Below are 20462 nucleotides of genomic sequence, written 5' to 3' on the forward strand. Positions count from 1 at the left end.
TAGACAATAGTTAACCCAGTTTTAGAAAAGCTCTCAACAGTCTCTCATGCTATAGTTGTGGACAAGATAGAGGTATGTGACCTAAATTGTAAAGTTAGGTCAATTCAGAATCAGTTGAATTTGACCTCCCCAAATTGTAAATGGTCAGTAACTTGTAGAAGATTTAAGAATCTGTTCTTGCCCTTGTATTTATTAACATCTTTATCAATGAGCTGGATGAAGGGACTGATGGCAAATCTATCAAATTTGTAGATGAATATTACAAAGGTAACCCAAGCCACACTACCTCTCACAGTGCAACCGTAAATAGCATTGTCTCTGTTTGAATAGACCATAATAAAAATATGGAGAATTCATTAGAAAAAAGGTAACATTGAATGAAATGGTTCAGAGTGAAGAAAGCAGAATCTAGAGAATAATATAAACAATGATGTCGATAATGTACATGAAACAAACATACATTAAATTACGTCTGAACTAGATTAACTACAACGAGCAATCTTGGATCTAGTGCAAAGGAGGAAACTAAACATCTATACTCTTGGTTAAAAAAAAAAGTCAAAGACAATGAGAAAAGGTAGGCCAGTGCCAGACATGGAAGGACCTCAAAGGTCACGTTGCAGGAGTTAATATTTAACCCCAGGGACAACAGAGAGCCACTGAAGGTTATTTTTTTCCTTTTCTTTGAGGGGCAATGAGGGTTAAGTGACTTGCGCAGAGTTACACAGCTAGTAAGTGTCAAGTATCTGAGGCTGGATTTGAACTCAGGTCCTCCTGAATCCAGGGCTGGTGCTTTATCCATTGTGCCACCTCGCTGCCCCAGTCACTGAAGGTTTTTGAAAGAAGAGTTAGCATGGCTGAAAAGGTCTGGGACCTAGGCCACAAGAATCTTTTGTTTTGTTTTGCTTTTTGGTTTTTTGCAGGACAATGAGGGTTAAGTGACTTGCCCAGGGTCACACAGCTAGTAAGTGTCAAGTGTCTGAGGCCGGATTTGAACTCAGGTACTCCTGAATCCAGGGCTGGTGCTTTACCACTGCGCCATCTAGCTGCCCCCACAAGAATCTTATGTGCAGAATATGTGTAAAAGGCTGGATTGGAGAGGAAATAGACTAGAAAGAATGAAAAAGAAATACCAATTAAGTGACTATCACAAACTGTCCAGATAAAAGGTGAAGAAAGAGGGCTAGAACTAGGGTAGTAGCAAGTATGTCCGGGGCATTCCAGACATTTCAACATAGTTCTCCCTCCCCTCCACCCCCCTTAATATGAACAATATTCAGGGCCATATTCCTAGGCAAGAAAAGTAAAGTTAGTGACTGGTAAATTCCAATAAGCTAGGAGTTGGACTACCAACCTGGTCTCTACATATCTTATTCAAAGTTAGCCCTTCCTGCTGAAATTCTAAGACAACAAGGGAAGGTTCCAGAGTCAGATAAATGGGGGTATCATGTGCAATATAAGATATAAAAGATTCTACTTTATAAGAAGATGAGGTGGTGGTACAATAACGTTGTAAATCAGATGACCAAATAATCTAGGCTGAGTCAGATCCACATCTTCCATGAAACTTTCCCTGAACTCCATCAGTAGCCTTACCCTGGGGAATACAAAAGGTAACTCACTCATGCTAGAATTGACTGCTCTAAACCATGCCCTCTCTGTGCTGTGGAGAATTCACACAAGGAAAGGGACTAGCCCCATGCCTGTTACACATTTTCACTAAGGCATACAGAGCCATAACCACCAAAATGAGTCTCTCTTCTGATTGCCCAAAACAGAGAAGCTATGGTGATATATTAATGCACATTCAGCTTAAGGTGAATCTCTGGGAAAGTAGGCTGAGATTCCTTTATTCTTCTAGGAAAGGGTTCTTAATATGGGGATGATTTTTTTTTTATTTTGACAAATGCATTTCAATAGAACCGGCTTCTTTTGTCATCCTACGTATTTTATTTTATGCATTTAAAACATGACTCTAAGATGAAACCCATAGGCTTTACCAGTCTACCAAAGGGGGCCAGTTAAGAAGTTAAGAACTGCTCTTAAGGGATGTTTGAGATAACCACGGATACTATTGCATGTGCATGACTGTTGCACAGCCAAATATACAGCATCAGTCTTGTATCCTCCCTCTTCTTTTCAAAGCTAAATTCTACTTAATTCAATAACCATTCATGGCATGTTAAACAGTGTCAGGACTTAGGGAGAAAAGAAAAGAATTAAGGACTATCCTTGTCATCAAGGAATTTATATTCTATTATGCCAAGAGGAAAACAGAAACTACAGATAATCCACAAAGAACACAGACAACTAAAAGCTTAATGAATTCACATATAGACTCTCAGCTTTACCTTGAGAATGTCTCCTTCATAGAGGTCAAATGTCTTAGCTTTAAGCTGAATCCCTTTTCCTGGCTGAGTCTGGATGGAGTAGATACACTCATGATTGTTATTGTAGTTCACAGGAAAGTTGGGGGATAGCAGGATACCTTGAGTCCCAGTTACAGATGACCCACATTCAGCTAGAAACAGACATAGTAATCATAGATGAGTAATTCCCTACTTTGACAGGGAAATATAGAATTCAAAGCATCACAATACCCCAATATATCTTCACTTAATTGGTTAGTCTCTCTCTCTCTCTCTCTATTACTCTCTCAAATCCTCCCCCACAACTTTGTTTTAAGGAGCTCAAATTTTTGAATTAGTAAGTGGCTATGCTACAGATTGGTTTATAGATTTTCACAGTAAAATGAAAGACCAAGATGAAGAAGGGGAAGCCACATGAGAACATATATAGCCTCTTCAATTTGGAAAGGTTGAATGCGAAGTCCATAAAATCATTTATATAATGAGGAACACAGTCTTATTGACTACATTATGAATAGCAAAATTGAAAGTGTGGGCTTCTTGAAGCTTAAAGTAGATGATTTCAGGGAAAAAAAAGTAAGACATGACTGTCTCCCTTTCCTATGCCTCTAAGCCCAAGGACCCTATTCTCTATTACAAACTAGATATTCTGGGCTGACTTATGAGTTAATGAATTATTCTCTCAACTGGAGTAACATCCTACCTAAATAGACACTTTATCTTTAAATATGTCTCATCTATAGAATCAGGAGGCTGGGCTGAAGCATCTAAGAGATTTCTTTCAATTCTGATAATTTGTTATTATAAAAGCATTTTACCAAAGCCTTTCTGAAAATACTGCTTAACCACCTGTAAGAGCAGCCAATCTTGAAAGGAATAATATTAATACTAATTCAAAGAACATACTATGTGAAAAGCCCTATTCTGGGTGCCAAGGTTCAAAAGTTGAGATAGTCATTATACTCTCCAGGAGGCCTAACAGGGTAAAGGACACATGTACATAAATCACTAAGTTCTAGAAGAGATTCCTACTCATATCTAGGATGGAACTCTTAGATCTCTTCTAGTTCTGAGATTAATATTCACAAACCAATATTTATGAAATTATCTTAAACATTATAAAGTAAACATGTAGAACAGTTTAAACCAAGAAATTATACAAGTCAAAAATAATAGTTCCAGAAGAGTTGAGATAAATTCTTTGACTTATCTATGTTATTCAGAGAGTTAGTAGTGTTTGGGGTATGTCCACAACATGTAATATCAAGTGAAGTGATGGCACACCACTCCCCACCAAAACGTTGCTCAGTACCAGCCCTCCATACCATAATGCACTGGACAGAGCATGGAAATGAACACAGGGGTACAGCCTTGTGCAGCCTGGAGTGCAGATGTCAATATTGTGTGTAAAATGGAATGATTTAGCTGAAATTGCCATGGTATTACATGGTATCCCTCAAATTCTGAGAGTTCAGCAGAAGTCCCTTCAGAAGAGCCAAAGGAATGGGAACTCTATGATTAGCTCTATGTGTTTATTCTATATTGTATAAGGGAGGTATTCCAAAAGCATGCCGCTCTTATTATTTCTTGCTCCCCTTCAAGCATTCTTAAGTCCAGTCAATCCGGCCTTCTTGTTATTCCCCACCCATGAAAATTTCCCTCCCATCTGCATCATCTGGCACAGGTTGTCCTCCATACCCACATCACGCCCTCCTCATTCCCTCTGGTTAGTATTCTCAGCTTCCTTAGAAGTTCAACTCACATGCGACATTGTTTAGAACTCATTCCTGATTCTCCCAGTTACTGGTGCCTTCTCGGCCACATCTTGACAACTTATCTTGTATTTATATTGTATAAACTTTAGAGAATCAGTTTGCTACAGTGGAAAAGTCAATGCATTTTGAGTCAGGGGAGCTAAATTCCATACCTGTCCCAACTCTACCTACTTGATCTTTGGCAAATCGCTTAAACTCTCCAGATCTTAATATCTTCATCTCTAAAACAAGGGAGTTCAAATCAATGGCCTCTCAGGGCCTTTCTAGTTCTGAATGTTGTCTCCCTCTAAAGAATGTAAACTCCTGGAGACAAGAAACCGTGTGGTGCTTGCCAAGTAATAAGTGCTTAATAAATATGTATTAATTTTGGGGGAGGGGCAGGGCAATGAGGGTTAAGTGACTTGTCCAGGGTCACACAACTAGTAAGTGTCAAGTGTCTGAGGCTGGATTTGAACTCAGGTCCTCCTGAATCCAGGGCTAGTGCTCTATCCACTGCGCCACCTAGCTGCCCCCTTAATTGATTATTAATTAAATCAACTCAGGGCTTCAAAATGGCGATGCAATGCAGTATAGTGGAAACAGCACTGGATTTGGAATAAAAAAACTAAATTTGAATTCTTACTCAATCACTTGTTACCTGTGTGAGTATGATATCCATTTGTGGTCTCAGTTTCCTCCATAAAATGAGAGGATTAGTTTAGATGACATCTAAGGTCCTTTCAAGATCTATGATCCAACCTACTTCATGGAAAGGTTGTAAGAATTGTGAAATAATGTGTATAAATGTATAGATGTGTGTGTGTGTGTATATATATATATATATACACATATATATATATGTATATGTATATGTATATGTATATATGTGTGTGTATATGTATATATGTATATATGTGAAATGTCATATGTATTTATTACAAATATATAAATATATGTATATATAAATGTATAATGTATACAAGAAACTGATCAACTGCTCCAATAAGCTTCCTACCTACCCACCCCAACTCCCAAGTTCTCTCACTTCCTTAGAGTAATGAAACTTTAGGAAAAGCTTCTAGCAGGGAACCATAGACCTGAAGCTAAGAGATAGGGAATTTTATCATAAGCCATTATCGACAAACCTTTATTAAGTATCCACTATATACTGGGTTCTGTTTGGATTTGCCCTGCTAGGAACAAGTCGGGATGAGGCCAAGACTTCTTCCTTAGTTTGTTAATACAAAATAAAATGGGGAGAAGAAGAGAGCATGCCCTGTGGAACTTTTACTCAGGAGAAGTAATGGAAGTCTAAATCCTGGACAGTTGGCCAGCTCCATGACCTGTGCTGGCTGGCTCTAGGGAAGGAATCTGTTACTTCTTGAAGATAGTTAAAAGATCCATTTCAGAGTTGGCAAGAGATTATGCTAGAAGGGGCTGGTTCACTGACAAATAACTGTATACTATGATGGAAGAACACTACCCAGGCAATCAGAATATCTGGGTTCAAATCTCAGCTTCAAAACTTACTACAATATTCACTGCTCATCACTCCCTATTTCCCCAAGTAATAATATACAATTTAGTTCATGGGGCTGTTATAAATAAAGCTCTGTGTATTACATTATAAATTCCACAGGCTTCATCATTTTGACACTGAATTCCCATGTTGCACAAAGTAAGGACCTAATAACTGTTTCTTGGACTAAATTAAATTCTATCTAATTGAGGTGAATTAAACCAATATAAAAATGTGAATTCCATTATCACTTTCACCTTCTGGTCCCATAGTGTTGTCCTGATCTTAAAGTACTCTTCCCTTTCACACTTGGTAAAGGAGAGGATTTGCTTCCATTCACATAGTAAGGGAGCTACATTGCATGATCTCTAATGCCCCTTCCAACTTTAAATATTCTGAGATGGATTTATGCCAGCTCTTCCAAACAAAGTCCCAATGATAAGGGTGAATAGATCACAGGTTTAGAGCTGGACAGAACTTCCAAGGTTATTTAATTCAAACCTGTCATAGAGGAGAAAATGAAGCCAAAAGAGGTTAAATGACTTGTTCAAAATAATGACAGTACTAAACAACAAAGAAGGGATTTGAACCCAAGTCTCAGTCCAAAGCAGAGCATCTTCCAGACAGGAAAGAACTTACACTAACTTCATAGACTATAAGCATGAAGGATTTCATGGCCATTTTTAGATCTAGTCATTGTAATTAGAAGAGCAGGAATTAAGAATGGGCCCTGATCCCAGGGCTAAAAGGGACTGCAAGAGCTCATTTGGCATGGCCATCAAATTGTGGGACGTGAATTTAATTGTACGGTGCTACACTGTAAGAAATTACAAATAAAGTTAATTCAGAGAACCATGGAAAGACTTAAATGAATTGATGAAGAGTGAAGTAAGCAGAACTAGGAAAACGATAGACACAATTACTACAATATAAATGAACACAAACCTAAGACTGAATGCTGTGGAAATTATAATTATTGATTTTGACCCTGATGAAGAGTTGAGAAAATGTATTTATTTCAGAGATGGTGAACCAAACATATATTATATATATGCTGTTTGTTTTGGCTAAATTGATTTTTTTCTCTTTCACTTTTTTGCCTTATTACAATGGATAGCTTATTGAATAAGGGAAAGAGGGAATACATATTAAAAAGAAAGTTGATGCGAAACCAGAAGATGAAAATATATATCTATTCTAAAAAGAAGATTGTTCAAAGGGGGCTTAAATCTTTACCATACTGAGAAATAATGATTTTCAATCCTACAATGAAAGGCTTATTTCCTTAGTTAAGGACCCCATCAAATGTTTAATAGTTCCCAGGATCACTAGATTTTCGCTCTTCTCTAAATTAGATTTCTGACATAGCAACTAAAGGTCTTCACACTCTTTTTCTATTTTCAAAGGTAGAGTGTTCATCATTGCTTTTCTAGACTTGAAGACCAGTTTACCTTGAACTTCTAGTCTCTAGGTACTATAATGGCACTTTGCTCTCCTTACCTTGTAGTAGACTACTAGAGTATTGACCTATATCTGACATCAACCTCTTTCTCCTGTTTCCTCAGACCACAGACTCGCTGAGGGCAAAAATATATTTTCCTCTCGAAGGGTTCTGACTATAGTGAGTGATGAGGCTGGGAGAGCATATTTATATGTATAGGTACATTGGGACATTTGGTGGGGCATGAGAAAAAGAAGGGAGGTTAACAGACCAAGGGTTGTCTTGCCTGTCCTTATTAGAAAATATTAGCCAAGCAAAATGAAAGCACATGACCACCTACCAACACACCTTGGCAGAGCCGAACTCCACACCCGACGTCTGCCCCCAAGGCATGTGATTCGGGCTACACCCTCAAGCCGGTACCCTGGGAAGCAGGAAAAAGTCAAGACATCGCCCACTCCAAACTGCAAACCCTTCCGGATACTGTATGCTGGGACCTCGGGCTCCTCACAGGGCTCCAAGTCATATTCTAAGAGATTAAAAAAGACAGAAACACAAATACAATCAGAATTAAATACAATAGATATACAGATACAGTAAAAAACAAGAAACACAATTAAAGATAAAGAGAAATAGAGGGAATAGAGAAGAACAATAGGAAATGAATGAGATATGGAAAAGGAAGAGTAACAGAAAGATGGTCAATGAAGGACAGGCAGAGAAAGAAATAAAGGACACATACAGGTATATACCAATATATGAGACAAAGATATAGATATAGATAAAGATAGGAAAAAAGTTACAGAGGCACACAGAAAGAAATAACCAAGGATTCAAAGAATGAAAATAGGAAAAGAGACAGAGACAGATAGAAAGCAGAGAGAACAAAAGAGAATTAAAGGAAAAAGATAAGGATGTATTTGGGGGTTATCTCTATATGACATTATACCCCACTAGTTGCTTGCATTATGAGATTGTTGTAGTATGTATTCAACAAATTTATCATCGACCCCATCACCACCACCAATCTGATCCATCTTCCCCTCTCATGGTAGGAACCATGCCCTCAAGCTGTTCTGTGTTCTGGGATTCAATTAGGTTATTTTTTTGTTTTGTTTTTGTTTGTTTGTTTTTTTACTCTGAAATAGAAAGGACTGAATGAAAGGGGATGGAAAATGGGGTAGGTTTTATTTTAAAAGATGAATATAGGAAGCAGCTAGGTGGCACAGTGAATAAAGCACTGGCCCTGGATTCAGGAGGACCTGAGTTCAAATCCAGCCTCAGACACTTGGCACTTACTGTGTGACCCTGGACAAGTCACTTAACCCCCACTGCCGAGCCAAAAAAAAAAAAAAAAAGATGACTATATAGAGAGCAATATTTAACCTCAAAGAATGAAGTTCCAATGGAGAAATCTCAGGAATAATAGCAAGCCTATATAGAAATTATTGGCTATTGAGGGATGTATGGCTTCCCAGTTTCTCAAGTAGTTAGTCCCCTCTGTTTATACCTAAGGGTGGCAGAGTCACTAATAGCATCTCCCAATCTTAGTAAATACCTCTGGATTTTGAGTTAGGATAATTCATTGGAGTGAGGGGTTGAGAGTGGGAATAGCTTCATTAAGTAAAAGACTCAACCTGCACATGAGCCTCAGATGCAAAGGGCCAGCAAACCATCTAAAGTCCCAGGGGCAAGTGAGTAGTCAGGATATGCTCCGAGTCAAAGGGAGAGGACACTTCCCACAAGGCAGCTGACTCACAGTTAATAAGGTCACTAGGATCAGGTCTGGGTCCCTCCAAATAGAAATATCTCTAATATACAGGGAAGACTCCATCATATCTCTTTCCCACTTTACCTGGCAGGTCAAGGACAGATCCAGGACATCTTACAGCCAACAAGAAAACTTCCCTGACTGATAATAGGGAAGCAGACATTCAACAAAGTTAAAGGATGTAATTTCTAAAGCTCTAGTCCAACAGCACTGCTATGCAAGACTGGAGAAATGTAATTACAGAGATATATTTTATTACCACTACTCAAGCAAGGGTGAGGAAACTAAAAGAAAGACTTTTTAAAAAACCCAATAGATTCATTTTTCTTATATTTATTGTTATCAGGGGTTGTGAAATGGAAGATCAGCTGACTAGGAAAGAATATGGAATTCCTGTTTTCTAGGGCATACAAAAATCAAATGAAGTCCAATTGCTAATGCTGAGTAAAAGGGAAGAGATAATCCTTAAATGCTCCAAATGATATTCTAGAATCACATTCCTGATTAGTAAATCTATGTTGGGAAGTTCTTTGCATTTAACCCAAAGGCCTCAATCACATAGTAATAAAAAGCTTTCTCTTTTTATTTTTAAAAATAATCTTGAAACTTGTTAGGAAGAAAAGTGTATGGAAGCAGAAACAAAGTAGGGTCACATCTGACTCCAGGGATCTATGTCTTTTACCTGAGAAGGTGATGTTGAATCCTTCATATGACATGGAGAAGTCAGAAACAAATCGGATCTGGGCTGTAAAGTTGCCATAGAGTCCAGCACTTATTGGGGCAGGGAGCCGAGAACCAGTCAGCTGCTTCAGTGGCTGTGTGAAGCTGCCATTCTCAGTGATGAGTAGATAGTCATGGCCACTCTCCAAGTGAAAAGTATGAAAAGTGAAGTAAACACCTGTAAGATGGAACCAGGGGGACAGGGTTGAGGGAGGTCAGGATAGAGAGAGATGAAAAACAGTGACTGGGACATCCCAAAACAGGTGTGAATCTCAACCTCACTCTAAGGGAAAAGGGACCTATATGCACCAAAGACTAAAGATTACCCTGATTTTGCAAATACTTTCGATGTGTACTCATGTATCTCTGTTATACACATCTGCAGAATCCACTGAAAAACTCCCTGCTATGTCTACTGACCTCCTACAGAGTTTCAGGTCCCTATATCCCTACCATGAGTACCTCACAATGTGTTCAGGGAGGACATAATCCTTTGCACAGGCAGAGATGAAAATGAATGTTCAACTTAAAATCTAAGGGTTTTAGGCCTTAATTCTTACTTGAATTAGACAATCTTTAGGATAATCAACCATCCATGACAACTCATTACCTGAGAACTCTTGTTTCCTAAACCACCTCAATATCTATTCAATAATGATGCAAATTTTTCTCTATCCTATCCTTCATATCCATGAACACAGACAAACCAGTCATTTGCTATGAGACCTTTCTGAAATGATGCAATTATTCATTCAAAAGCTACATAGAAATACTGCAGTGAGATGGTTAGTGATGCTCTTTCCATGTATTCTCGTAGGTTAATTGCTCCCAAATGTCAAGAAGCAATCTCTTACAAAAGCAAAAATGTGAAACTCTGCTATGTTCAATCCCTCCTATGCACTAAGTCTGGGAGGCATAGGGAATGATATGGGGTTAGGAATCCTGATCAAAACACCACAAAGGGGCCGATAAATTCCTTGCATATTTGGGATGATCTTTTAGTCAAACTGCAAAGTGATAATATAAGACCCTGTAGATGGCTGGGATGCCATCTACTTGACAACTTCTACCCTCTCATAAATTAAAAAAAATATCAAAACTAAATCCAACACAATTTAGTGCTGGTGATGATAAGTGCATTAATAACTGAAGAGACCATGAAAGGCTTCATTGCTGAGGCCAAACCTGAGGTGATCCTTGAAAGGATCCAAAGATTCCAAGAGGCAGAGAGAAAGAGGCGTGAGGCTTACTCTCTGCAAAGGCCTGAAGCGGGATATGGGATGTTCCATACAAGAACACCAAGTAGCATGGCTAGAGCGGGAATAAATAGCGGAATGCCAACTTCATCTTTCAAGTACAGAATGCTAAGATGGAGTCAAATTGTGAAGAGTTTTAAACAAGTGTCGCTGCGACTTCCCATAGTCTCCTGGCCACGGCTCCATCCCCTGGGAAGCTTAGACAGCACCTTTTGACTTCCTATGGGTGAACATTTTGCTTCATCTTGTTGTGTCAGATGTCTCTGCTAAGGTAATTCAGGCTTTTAAGGGCTTAATAGACCCCAAGACTAAATGAAATGTTGTAGAATAACCATGAGTGAATGTCTGTGGAGTTAAAGGAGGAAAAAAAAATTAACCAACACAGAAGACTTCAAAAGAAGAGAAATGAACAAAGGTGAGGAGTTTGGGGACTGGGAGATCACTGGTAGTCAAACAATTTCAGTGGCACGGTAGAGATAGAAGCCTGACTACAAGAAGACAAGGAGAAAAATGGAGCTATTAATTGTAGGGGTTTTCAAAAGAGTATAACAGTGAAGTAGAGGAAAGAGATAAAAAGGTAGCTAGATGGCAGAGAACATTCAAAAGAATGGTTGGGGAGAACTAAGCATGTTTTTAAGGACATATAAAGGAGCCAAGTGAGAGAATGTGATTAAGAGATGACTGCTATAACAAGATTCTTGAAGAAGCAGGAAAAGAATAAGAACAAAGCCCCAGGTGAAAGTATTAGCTTTAATGTGGAGTAAAGCTCTATCTTCATCTATGACCAAAGAAAAGAGAATGCAAGAGGTGTTCGCTATGTGCCAGGTACTGTGTTAAGCACTATGTATACAAATACTAGCTAAAAGAAGAGTTCCTAACCTCAAGGAACTTACATTTCAGTGGGGAAAGACACCACACAAAAAGAGAGCTAAAAAGCAAGTTGGAGGGCACTGTTTCAAATTTAGAAAAGTCAGAAGTGCAGCTAGGAAGAGAATGAATGTTAACTGGCCTGAGTCCCTCTCCCAAGCCCCCAGGAGGAATTCACAAATAAGAAAACTGGGCTGGAATGGACAAAGGTTCCAAGGTGAGAAGGCTCCAGGCAGTGAGAGAGTTTCCAGGGTGAGACTGAAGCAGTGGCAAGGTGCTAAAGCCCAAAAAGATATAAACATCTGTAGGAAGGAAATGAGAAGTTCTGAGGAATGGAGGAAGAGAGCTGGAAAACTCAGATCAGATAGCATTAAAATTCTAGGTAACAGAGATGACTATGTCACTGACTATAAATGTGGGGAATAGGGATATGATGTGAGACATAGCAGAAATAGTTTACAACAAACATGGTGAAAAATAAGATCATAAGTCAATAACAAAAGAATAGAACGATTATTATTTAGCAAAAAGAGCCTGGCTGAAATTACATGGCATAAATCTGTGGTGAGCAAAATCAATTAAATCTTATGGCTTTCCCCCAAAACACATAGTCACTTGGAAGCCAAAGTAGAGGAATCAGATAATAGGGGTTACCAGGAGATAAGGACTTAAAATATTCCAAACTTGAGAGGGGAGTGATTAGTGAAAAAACATAGGTTCCAACTTTGGCATGAAGGAAAGTGAAGACAGTAAAGCATATAGGTTTGGAGATTAGGGATGAACCAAAAGACCAAATGTCACAATAAGGGTGAAAAGTAGCTTTATTTGAGAACAGGAGATGTGGAAAGAGAAAAGATTGTGGTCAGAGTCAAAGTTCAAAGTTTAGTTCCCCGAAAGTGGTATAAATCTGTAAAAACATAAGAGTCAAGGTATGTCATGCCAGTATGTGAAGCAGTGTGAGATTGAAGAATTAGGTCTAACATGAAAACCAAATTCCCCAAGAATAAGCCAAATACCAAAGTCAATAATAAATTTAGTCAAGTGCCTTGGAGGCTAGCATATAACAGTGATGAGAATATGGATGTATAAAAGGACTGCACAGACTTGAAAAGTGAAAAAGTTACTAAGGAATGGAGGTAGCAAAATGGTCTGGAAGTTCCGGTGCTGGCAAAGATCTTGACAAAATGAAAGGAAAAGGAACAGGCAACAATGAAGATGGTTGGAAAGAATGTGGTATCATCAGGGGTGAGTAAGGTTTCTGTTAAAGCAAAGTGGTGAAGAAATGATGGCTTGGAAATCTGTGGATGATAATGCCACCTAACATACAAAGGCCTTTCAAGTTTGCAAAATTCCTTACAAATATGTACTTTGATCATCACAAAACCTTGTGAGGTAGGAGCTATTGTCATCCACATTTTACAGATGAGGAAAATGAGACTGAAAGAGGTTAAATGTCCAAAATCACAATTAGTGGGATGCAAGACTTGAATTCAGGTCTTCCTGACTCCAAGTCCAACACTTGTACACTTCGGGTGTGGATGGGGAATTTGCTGAGAAAAGCGCAAGTGTTCAATTTGCAATCAAATTCCAAAGGATGTGTTGCTTTAACAAGGCTAAACACTGCTTTAAAAAAGTTTTCCCCAAATTTTATAGATAATTCCTAAAACGGCCTATCTTCTTTGTTCTTCTGTGGAGGTCCAATTGCTGCTCTGGGAGTCAGTCCTACTTTAGGTATTCCATTAACTGTCTGACCTCTGAGTGCCACAGCTTTCACTTTGGCCATCTACACAATGATAAGAAGAAGCAACATCTCTCTCTGTATCAGACTAGTACAATAGTATGAGTTGCCAGACACCAACTGGGATAAGTTGGCTTAAATGAAGGTGGTAACAACCCCAAAGCTCATCCAATGCTACATATATAAGAAGAGCTCTAGGATGCTGTTTTAGCCCAGATCTGATGTTGTCCAAGTGCTCCCCATACCATGTACCAGCCACCTCCCCAGTAATTCTATACCATAATACCCAGAAGAGACTATAAAGAGTAGAAGTGAGATGACTCTTGCAACACAGGTGTCTATAAAGGAATATCTATGTTTATTATGTAATCATATAGGCCACTCTTTGGCAAGGTATTTTGCTAAGAAATCTCCAAAATACTTTGAGGCTCACCTTTGCCATGTGATGTTTCTATCACCCAAGTACAGTTCAGATTGTTGGGATAGAAATCAGGAAAGCCTGGTGAAAGTATAGTACCACTGGAGCCTTGGATGAAGCCACCACAAAGAGCTGCAAGAACAAGAGAAAGAGGGCCATGAGAAGATGAAAGGATGCCTTAGATGTTCTCAGAAATACCAAACTGATCACACCACTAGGAACCTGGGACTATACCTGGTCCTCCCCACACTTCTCTGCCCCTACCCAACATACAAACAGGAAAGGACAAGATCCACCCCAATCTCTCAACTTACCTTCACAGCTAGGGAGGGCTCGGCTCCACTGAAAGTTGGGCTCACACTCCAGTGCCTCACTATCGCTTAGAGTGTAGCCAGAGTCACAACTAAAGGTCACCAAAGCACCAACATAGAAGTCATTTCCATGACGATGACCATTTACAGGGATCCCAGGGTCTAAACAGTGGTCTGACTGTATTGTCACAGCTGGAACAGAGAATCCACAGCTAAAAGAAAGGGCTAACAAATGCACCAGAGGACCCGCAGCTAGAATCGGTATATTACAAAAGGCTGGAATAATATCATGTCATGGCTAGCCTTTGACAGTTTAGCTTCTCAGACTCATTTGGGGGGTAGGGAGTGAGAATGGGGGAGAGAAGTGGTACAAAATTATAGGATAGAGAAGGGAATAAAAACTACCCTTTTGAGAGTTTCTAACCACAGTACCTATGATCCAACAGTAATACATCCTTGGGGTAGGAATGTTCTCAAAGATGCTCTGACCATAAAACACTTCTTTGTCAGCCCCACTGTTTCCCAGGCAGCCTGGTCAAAAACACACATAAAGCACCCAAGAACTACAAATGTCAAAACTTTCCTTGAACTAGTTCTAAATGGAGGGCAATCAGGAAAACACAATTGTTATAGAGGAAGGAAGTGATCAGGACCCTACTGGTGCACCGCAATGCCCCCTGAGTTTAGCCAGCCTGTATACCTACCTTCTCTCCTCACATTCTCACTGCTTGCCAGTCTGGCCATTTTGATCAAAGATATGCCAGCTCTATTCCTATTATATAGCTCCCCTAAATACCCAGACTAATTGCAGGTCCCAAAAGAAGTGCTGATATAATTATTCTGAACCTCATACCCCAGCTATTCCCTGTAGTACATAAAAAAGAGAAATATCTCCTAGAAATGAACTAATGCTTTGCACAGTCCCACCTGGATTCTTATCTCCTCCTGAGTTCTCAACTCACTGCGGCTCTCAGACACCAGCTATAATATATCACTATTTCCCAAACTCTTCAAAGAGCAATTTCTTTTTGCTCTATCTATCCTCAGAGAGGAGAACTACTTCCTACCAAATTTGCATGTCGGCAGAGTAAGACCAAGCAATTGCTCCCCCCAACAAAAAGGGACAGAGACCTTCTGATATATCTGCAGTACTGGGTACACAGTAGCTGTTTGAGGTGTGTCCTTTAAATGTAGTACACCAAGTGATGTGGAGGGAGAGTACTCAGGACACTTTGGTTCTAGTCCTGACTCTGCTTAATTCATCGTGACCTAAGGTGGGTCACTACCCTCTCTGGGCTGACCTCTAAAGTGAAGGGTTTGCCATAGTCAGTCTCTACGGTGGCTTCTATCTGTAAGACACGATGAGTGAATTATACATAAATCATGGTACAATGGAACTGAGGTATTGTCTCACTGGCTTGCAGAGAAATAAGGAGGGAGTCCTTTCCCTCACCAGAAAGGAAAGGATCTTCAGGTCGCCCTCTTTCCCCGCCCTTCTAACACTCACTCTCATATCGGATCTGGAAGCCAATGTCCGAATGACTCTTATCTGTAGAGAAGAGGAGATAGAGGTAGTTGCTAGTGCTGATGAGGAACTGGGGAACTTGGGTCCCATGATAGACTCCTATCAAGGGTGATGAGTATGTACGTCCATCTCGGACCTCCAATGTATCATAGTTGACCTCTGTTTTGAATCTGCCAGAGAAGGAAAAAATTTTATGTAAACAGTGAACTTCTCATCTTTTGAGAATGACAAAAATCTTAAGTTATAAAGAGGATTCTTGTTTAGAAAGTGATTCCATATATGAGATTCTATAATTTCTCTGTGAATTCAGGTTTCTGGAAAGAGGAATGGATTTGGGACAGCTAGGTATTTGCATATAGTTCAGATGATCTATAGTATAAATTGTTCTGTTGCATTCAAGGCCCTCTAAGGCCCATATCTGTGGCCACTGCAATTCTTGAGACCAAAATTAACTATGTACCTGGAATTCAAAATTCTTCTTTTCAGAATCAGGAGCACGGGCAGAAAGATACTCCTCCATGTTGTCACAGAAATATTTCATTTTCCCCTTCCCCTTCCCCTTCCCCCAAAAGTCTCCTCTTGTCTTTCCCAGACCAGTTTCCTCCCTGTCAAGTTGTGATTATAAGCACCTGTCAAAAGTGATTTTGATGGGGTATCCTGGTTGTGCTTCAATCACCCACACACAATTCAGTGCATCCTTGTAGAAGCCCGGCCAACCAGGGGAGAGGATAGTGCCACTGGGAGATGTCAAGTGACCACCACAGGGTGCTGTTCAGGGGAAGGAGGGAAAAAATGTCAGTAAAGACCTGAAACTGATCATATGGTAGTAGCTTTTGGATGAGAAAATGCCCCCAAATATATGCATACTATAAATATTTGTATAGTTGGCAATAAGTTTTCTTTTCTCTGTCTCTCTCTCTGTCTCTCTCTCTGTGTCTCTCTGTGTATCTCTCTATGTCTCTCTCTCTCTGTGTCTCTGTGTGTCTCTCTCTGTCTCTCTTAAAATTAAACAGGAACTATCAATTCTTTCCAGGATGGGAACTTCACTGACTTTACCCAATCACATTATCTAGGACTTTTTTTTTTTTTTAAGTGAGGCAATTGGGGTTAAGTGACTTGCCCAGGGTCACACAGCTAGCTAAGTGTTAAGTGTCTGAGGCCAGATTTGAACTCAGGTACTCCTGACTCCAGGGGCTGGTGCTCTATCCACTGCGCCACCTAGCTGCCCCTATCTAGGATTTCTAAAGGCTAAAAGGAAGAGAAAATAAAAATAAGAATGTCAAACTATGAGTAGCCTTCATTAACTCTTGCCTAAACTATTTCATTAGTATTCTAATCTATCTCTCTGCTGCTAGATTCTCTCCTGTCTGATGAATGCTCCACACATCTGGTAAACTGGTATTCCTAAAGTATAGAAATGATCATGTCATTGCTCTGCTCAAACAGTGTTTATAACAGGAAGCATTTAGTAAAGTTATGATCAGGAGACGTGACAGAAAACAGATCCCCTAAAGGTTCTTGAGCAGAGGAACAGCATGATGAAAGCACTAGTTTAGAAAGACTAAGCTCAGCACCAGGACAGGATGAACCAAAGGAGGGAAGAGACCAGAGACCAATATACTAGGTTGGTAATTTAGAAATCAATTGATGGGTAGAAGTAGGAATGGAAAAAAGATAGATATGAAAATTATTACAAAGGAAGAATCGATAAGACTTAGTGATTATCTACATAAGGAGACGACAGAAATGAATGATTCAAAAAGGACTCCAATGATCCCAAAAGTGGAATTTTGAAAAGGAAGCTCCTTGTATAGAAACATGAGCTATTTGGCTCAGGCACTGTTTTCAACACATCGCACTTTACCTTATGACCTATAACAGAAGCAACTTGGCACAGTGGAAAGTATACTAGAGTTAGAGATGAAAGGCCTGTATTCAAATACAGCTTCATTGGGATTTGATGCCACTCAAATACTGCTTAATGGAAATGTGACCCTCAGCAAGTAATTTATTCTCTTTGGCACTCAGTTTTATCATCTATAAATTGAGGGGTTGGCCTAGATGACCTGAAAGGTCATTTCCAGCTCTAAATATCTATTCCAAGACCAAATCAGAGCAGCTGGGTGGCACAATGGATTGAGTGCCAGGTCTGGAGTCATCTTTCTGAGTTCAAATCCAGCTTCCAACACTTTCTACCTGTGCGACCCTGGGCAAGTCAATTAAACCCATTTGCCTCAGTTTCCTCATTGAAGGAAATGACAAACCACTCCAGTATCTTTGCCAAGAAACCCCAAATGTGGTCACGAAGAGTCAGATATGAATGAAACAACAATAACAACAAAATTATCAAACTGTTAAAAAAAACTCTAGTAATCTGCTATGACCTATAATTAAATTGTAAGTCTTCTGCCTGGTTTTCAGTCTCATTCTTAATTCACAACAACTATTCCCTGTCTTCAGGTCTTATACTTCCCCCCCCACTCCAAACTTCAGATTTTGGCATGCCTTAATTTCATCAAGTCAGTCTCCTTACTGCAGTCTACAGGTATACAAAGCTCAAACCTGTTTCCTTGCTTTTATGCTATACTATATCTTTCTTACTCATTGTTTCAGGTGCATAATTTCTTTACTAAGAACTCATTAAATACTAGTTGTTCCATGCATGGGGTCATGGAAAAAGCCTTAGATTGGAAGTCCAGAAACCCAGAATGCAGTCCTGGCTTTGACACTATCCATGTACAAGTCATTTCTCATCTTTGAGCCTTGTTTTGCTCATCTAAATATTTCAAATATCTACGTCATAGAAATTCTGTGACAAAATTTCCTCTATACAAATTGGAATTATTATTTTAGAGACAGCAAAGTGTTTCAGCATATAAAAGCTCCGGACTTATAACCAGGAAGTCATGAGTTCAAATCCCACTTTAGATACCTAGGAGCTATATAAGTCTAGAAGAGTCACTTAATCTTTCTCAGCCTCAGTGTCCTTATCTGTAAAATGGGAATAATAATAGCACCTACCTATCAGGTAGGATCAAATGAGAAAATGCATGTATTGCACTCTACAAAATGAAAGTTTTATATAAATGCTAGTGACTCTTATTCTTACTTGGCTAATAACTGAGCACCCAGAAGACACAGACTAGGTTGTCTTTGCCATCTCTCCTAGCACTCGTGTCCCAGAATTCAACAAGTCAAGGTAACAAGCATTTATTAAGTGTCTATTATGTGCTGGGTATGCAAAGAAAGGCAAAAATAATAGTTTCTGTTCTCAAGATGTTAATAATCTAATAGGGGAGATGACATGCAAACAACTATGTACAAATAAGATATGTACAAGATAAAGTGGAGATAATCTCAAATGGAAATCAGGAAAGGCTGCTTGTAAAAGGTGGGATTTTAGCTGGGACTTGAAAGGAAGCCTGGGTGCTTGGTCAATGATAAATGAATAGTAATAATGGGAAGTGCCCAGATAGGGTAAACAATCCAGAGAAGACAATCAAATCTATAGTTGGTCAGGCTCTAAAGATGACAAGAGAAAAGCAGCGTGGTGCCAGGGATCTGAACTATCATTCTAGCTAAACTCATTTTAGAGTTCCCAGAAAAAGGAACCACCTCTCTATGTGCTATAATTTCTGAAGCACTGGGGAAGCATCCTAGCTCAAAAACAGATCTCCCCCAACATGATTCACCAAATGGCTAAAATTCCACCATTATCCTAATAACGTATTAGCTTTTATATGTATATAGCCCTTCATAACTTATAAAGCACTTACACATCTACTATCTTCTCAGACCCCTTTTTATAGATGAGGACACTGACATTTAAAAAGGTATCAAGTGATAAAGATAGAAAAGAAGCTATCTCTCCTAAGTCCATGTTCAGGACTGTTTCCATGCTATTAAGGTACCTGACTTTAGAGCTTATTCCTTGGGGCATAATCTCTTGTTCTAATACATAAGCCTATAGAGGAGCTATACATTCATCATTACTAGCCTCAATGTGTACTGAATGATTTTAACATGTTATGGAGCAGAGGAGTCTTTAAAGAGAAGGATGGGATCACAAACATTGCTGACCAAAATTCTATCCCTGTGGCAGCTGAGACACCCCACCCTTTGCAGCCCCCTCCCCCACAAAACAACCCACCCATCCTGGAAACATAAGTACCTTCACAGCGAAGCACAGCATTGTTCCAAACCACACTGCCCTCTTTTAAGATGCAAGTTACTGTCTCTGAGCCATGAGTCCCCAGGAAGCCCTCATCACAGAGAAAGGAGATGGAGCTGCCCAACTGGAGGCTGTCACCAAACCGTTTGCCATTCACAGGAACACCAGGGTCAGGGCACTCGTTGTGTCGGAATGCTGTGTGAGATGGAGGCTGGTTAGCCTGGGCTGACTCCAGAAATAAAGCCACCACATCACAGTCATCAAGCCCGGACCTCCGCCAATGCCTTCCCCAAAGCCTGCAGTGGAGGGGAAGACAAAGTGGCCTTCTTTCCCACCCCCCACTCTAAGCCTGGGTCCAGCCCAGGAATGAGGTACTGGAACATAGGAAGAGGCATTATTTTTCTAGAATCTGCTGATTTAAGATCAACTGAATAAGTTGTAAAGTCAAATCTATTGCCCACTTCCCAAACCTTCCACAACAGTATAATATAATCTCCAGAGAAGATTACGCACAGTCCTTTGGTTGACAAGAGAACAAGTCTAAGTAACCTCACCAGGAGTTATCTGTTCTATTTCCCTTTCTCCAAGGGTTAGGGATAGCT

General features: G+C 39.6%; 1 protein-coding gene across 2 annotated transcripts in view; it reads right to left on the reverse strand.

Annotated features, from left to right (window-relative positions):
- CSMD2 (CUB and Sushi multiple domains 2) overlaps nt 1-20462 on the reverse strand; it is a 1007742-nt gene that overhangs the window by 278305 nt on the left and 708975 nt on the right. For both annotated transcript variants that reach the window (XM_043994712.1, XM_043994711.1), the window contains exons 15-22: nt 19861-20055; nt 16319-16457; nt 15672-15859; nt 14168-14356; nt 13869-13985; nt 9537-9752; nt 7424-7612; nt 2352-2521 (exon numbers count right to left, since the gene is read on the reverse strand). In XM_043994712.1, the coding sequence (XP_043850647.1) occupies nt 2352-2521; nt 7424-7612; nt 9537-9752; nt 13869-13985; nt 14168-14356; nt 15672-15859; nt 16319-16457; nt 19861-20055 (1403 nt within the window). The remainder of the gene's footprint in view (nt 1-2351; nt 2522-7423; nt 7613-9536; nt 9753-13868; nt 13986-14167; nt 14357-15671; nt 15860-16318; nt 16458-19860; nt 20056-20462) is intronic.

The sequence above is a fragment of the Dromiciops gliroides genome, chromosome 3, assembly GCF_019393635.1.
Source record: "Dromiciops gliroides isolate mDroGli1 chromosome 3, mDroGli1.pri, whole genome shotgun sequence".
In the NCBI taxonomy this organism is placed as follows: Eukaryota; Metazoa; Chordata; class Mammalia; order Microbiotheria; family Microbiotheriidae; genus Dromiciops; species Dromiciops gliroides.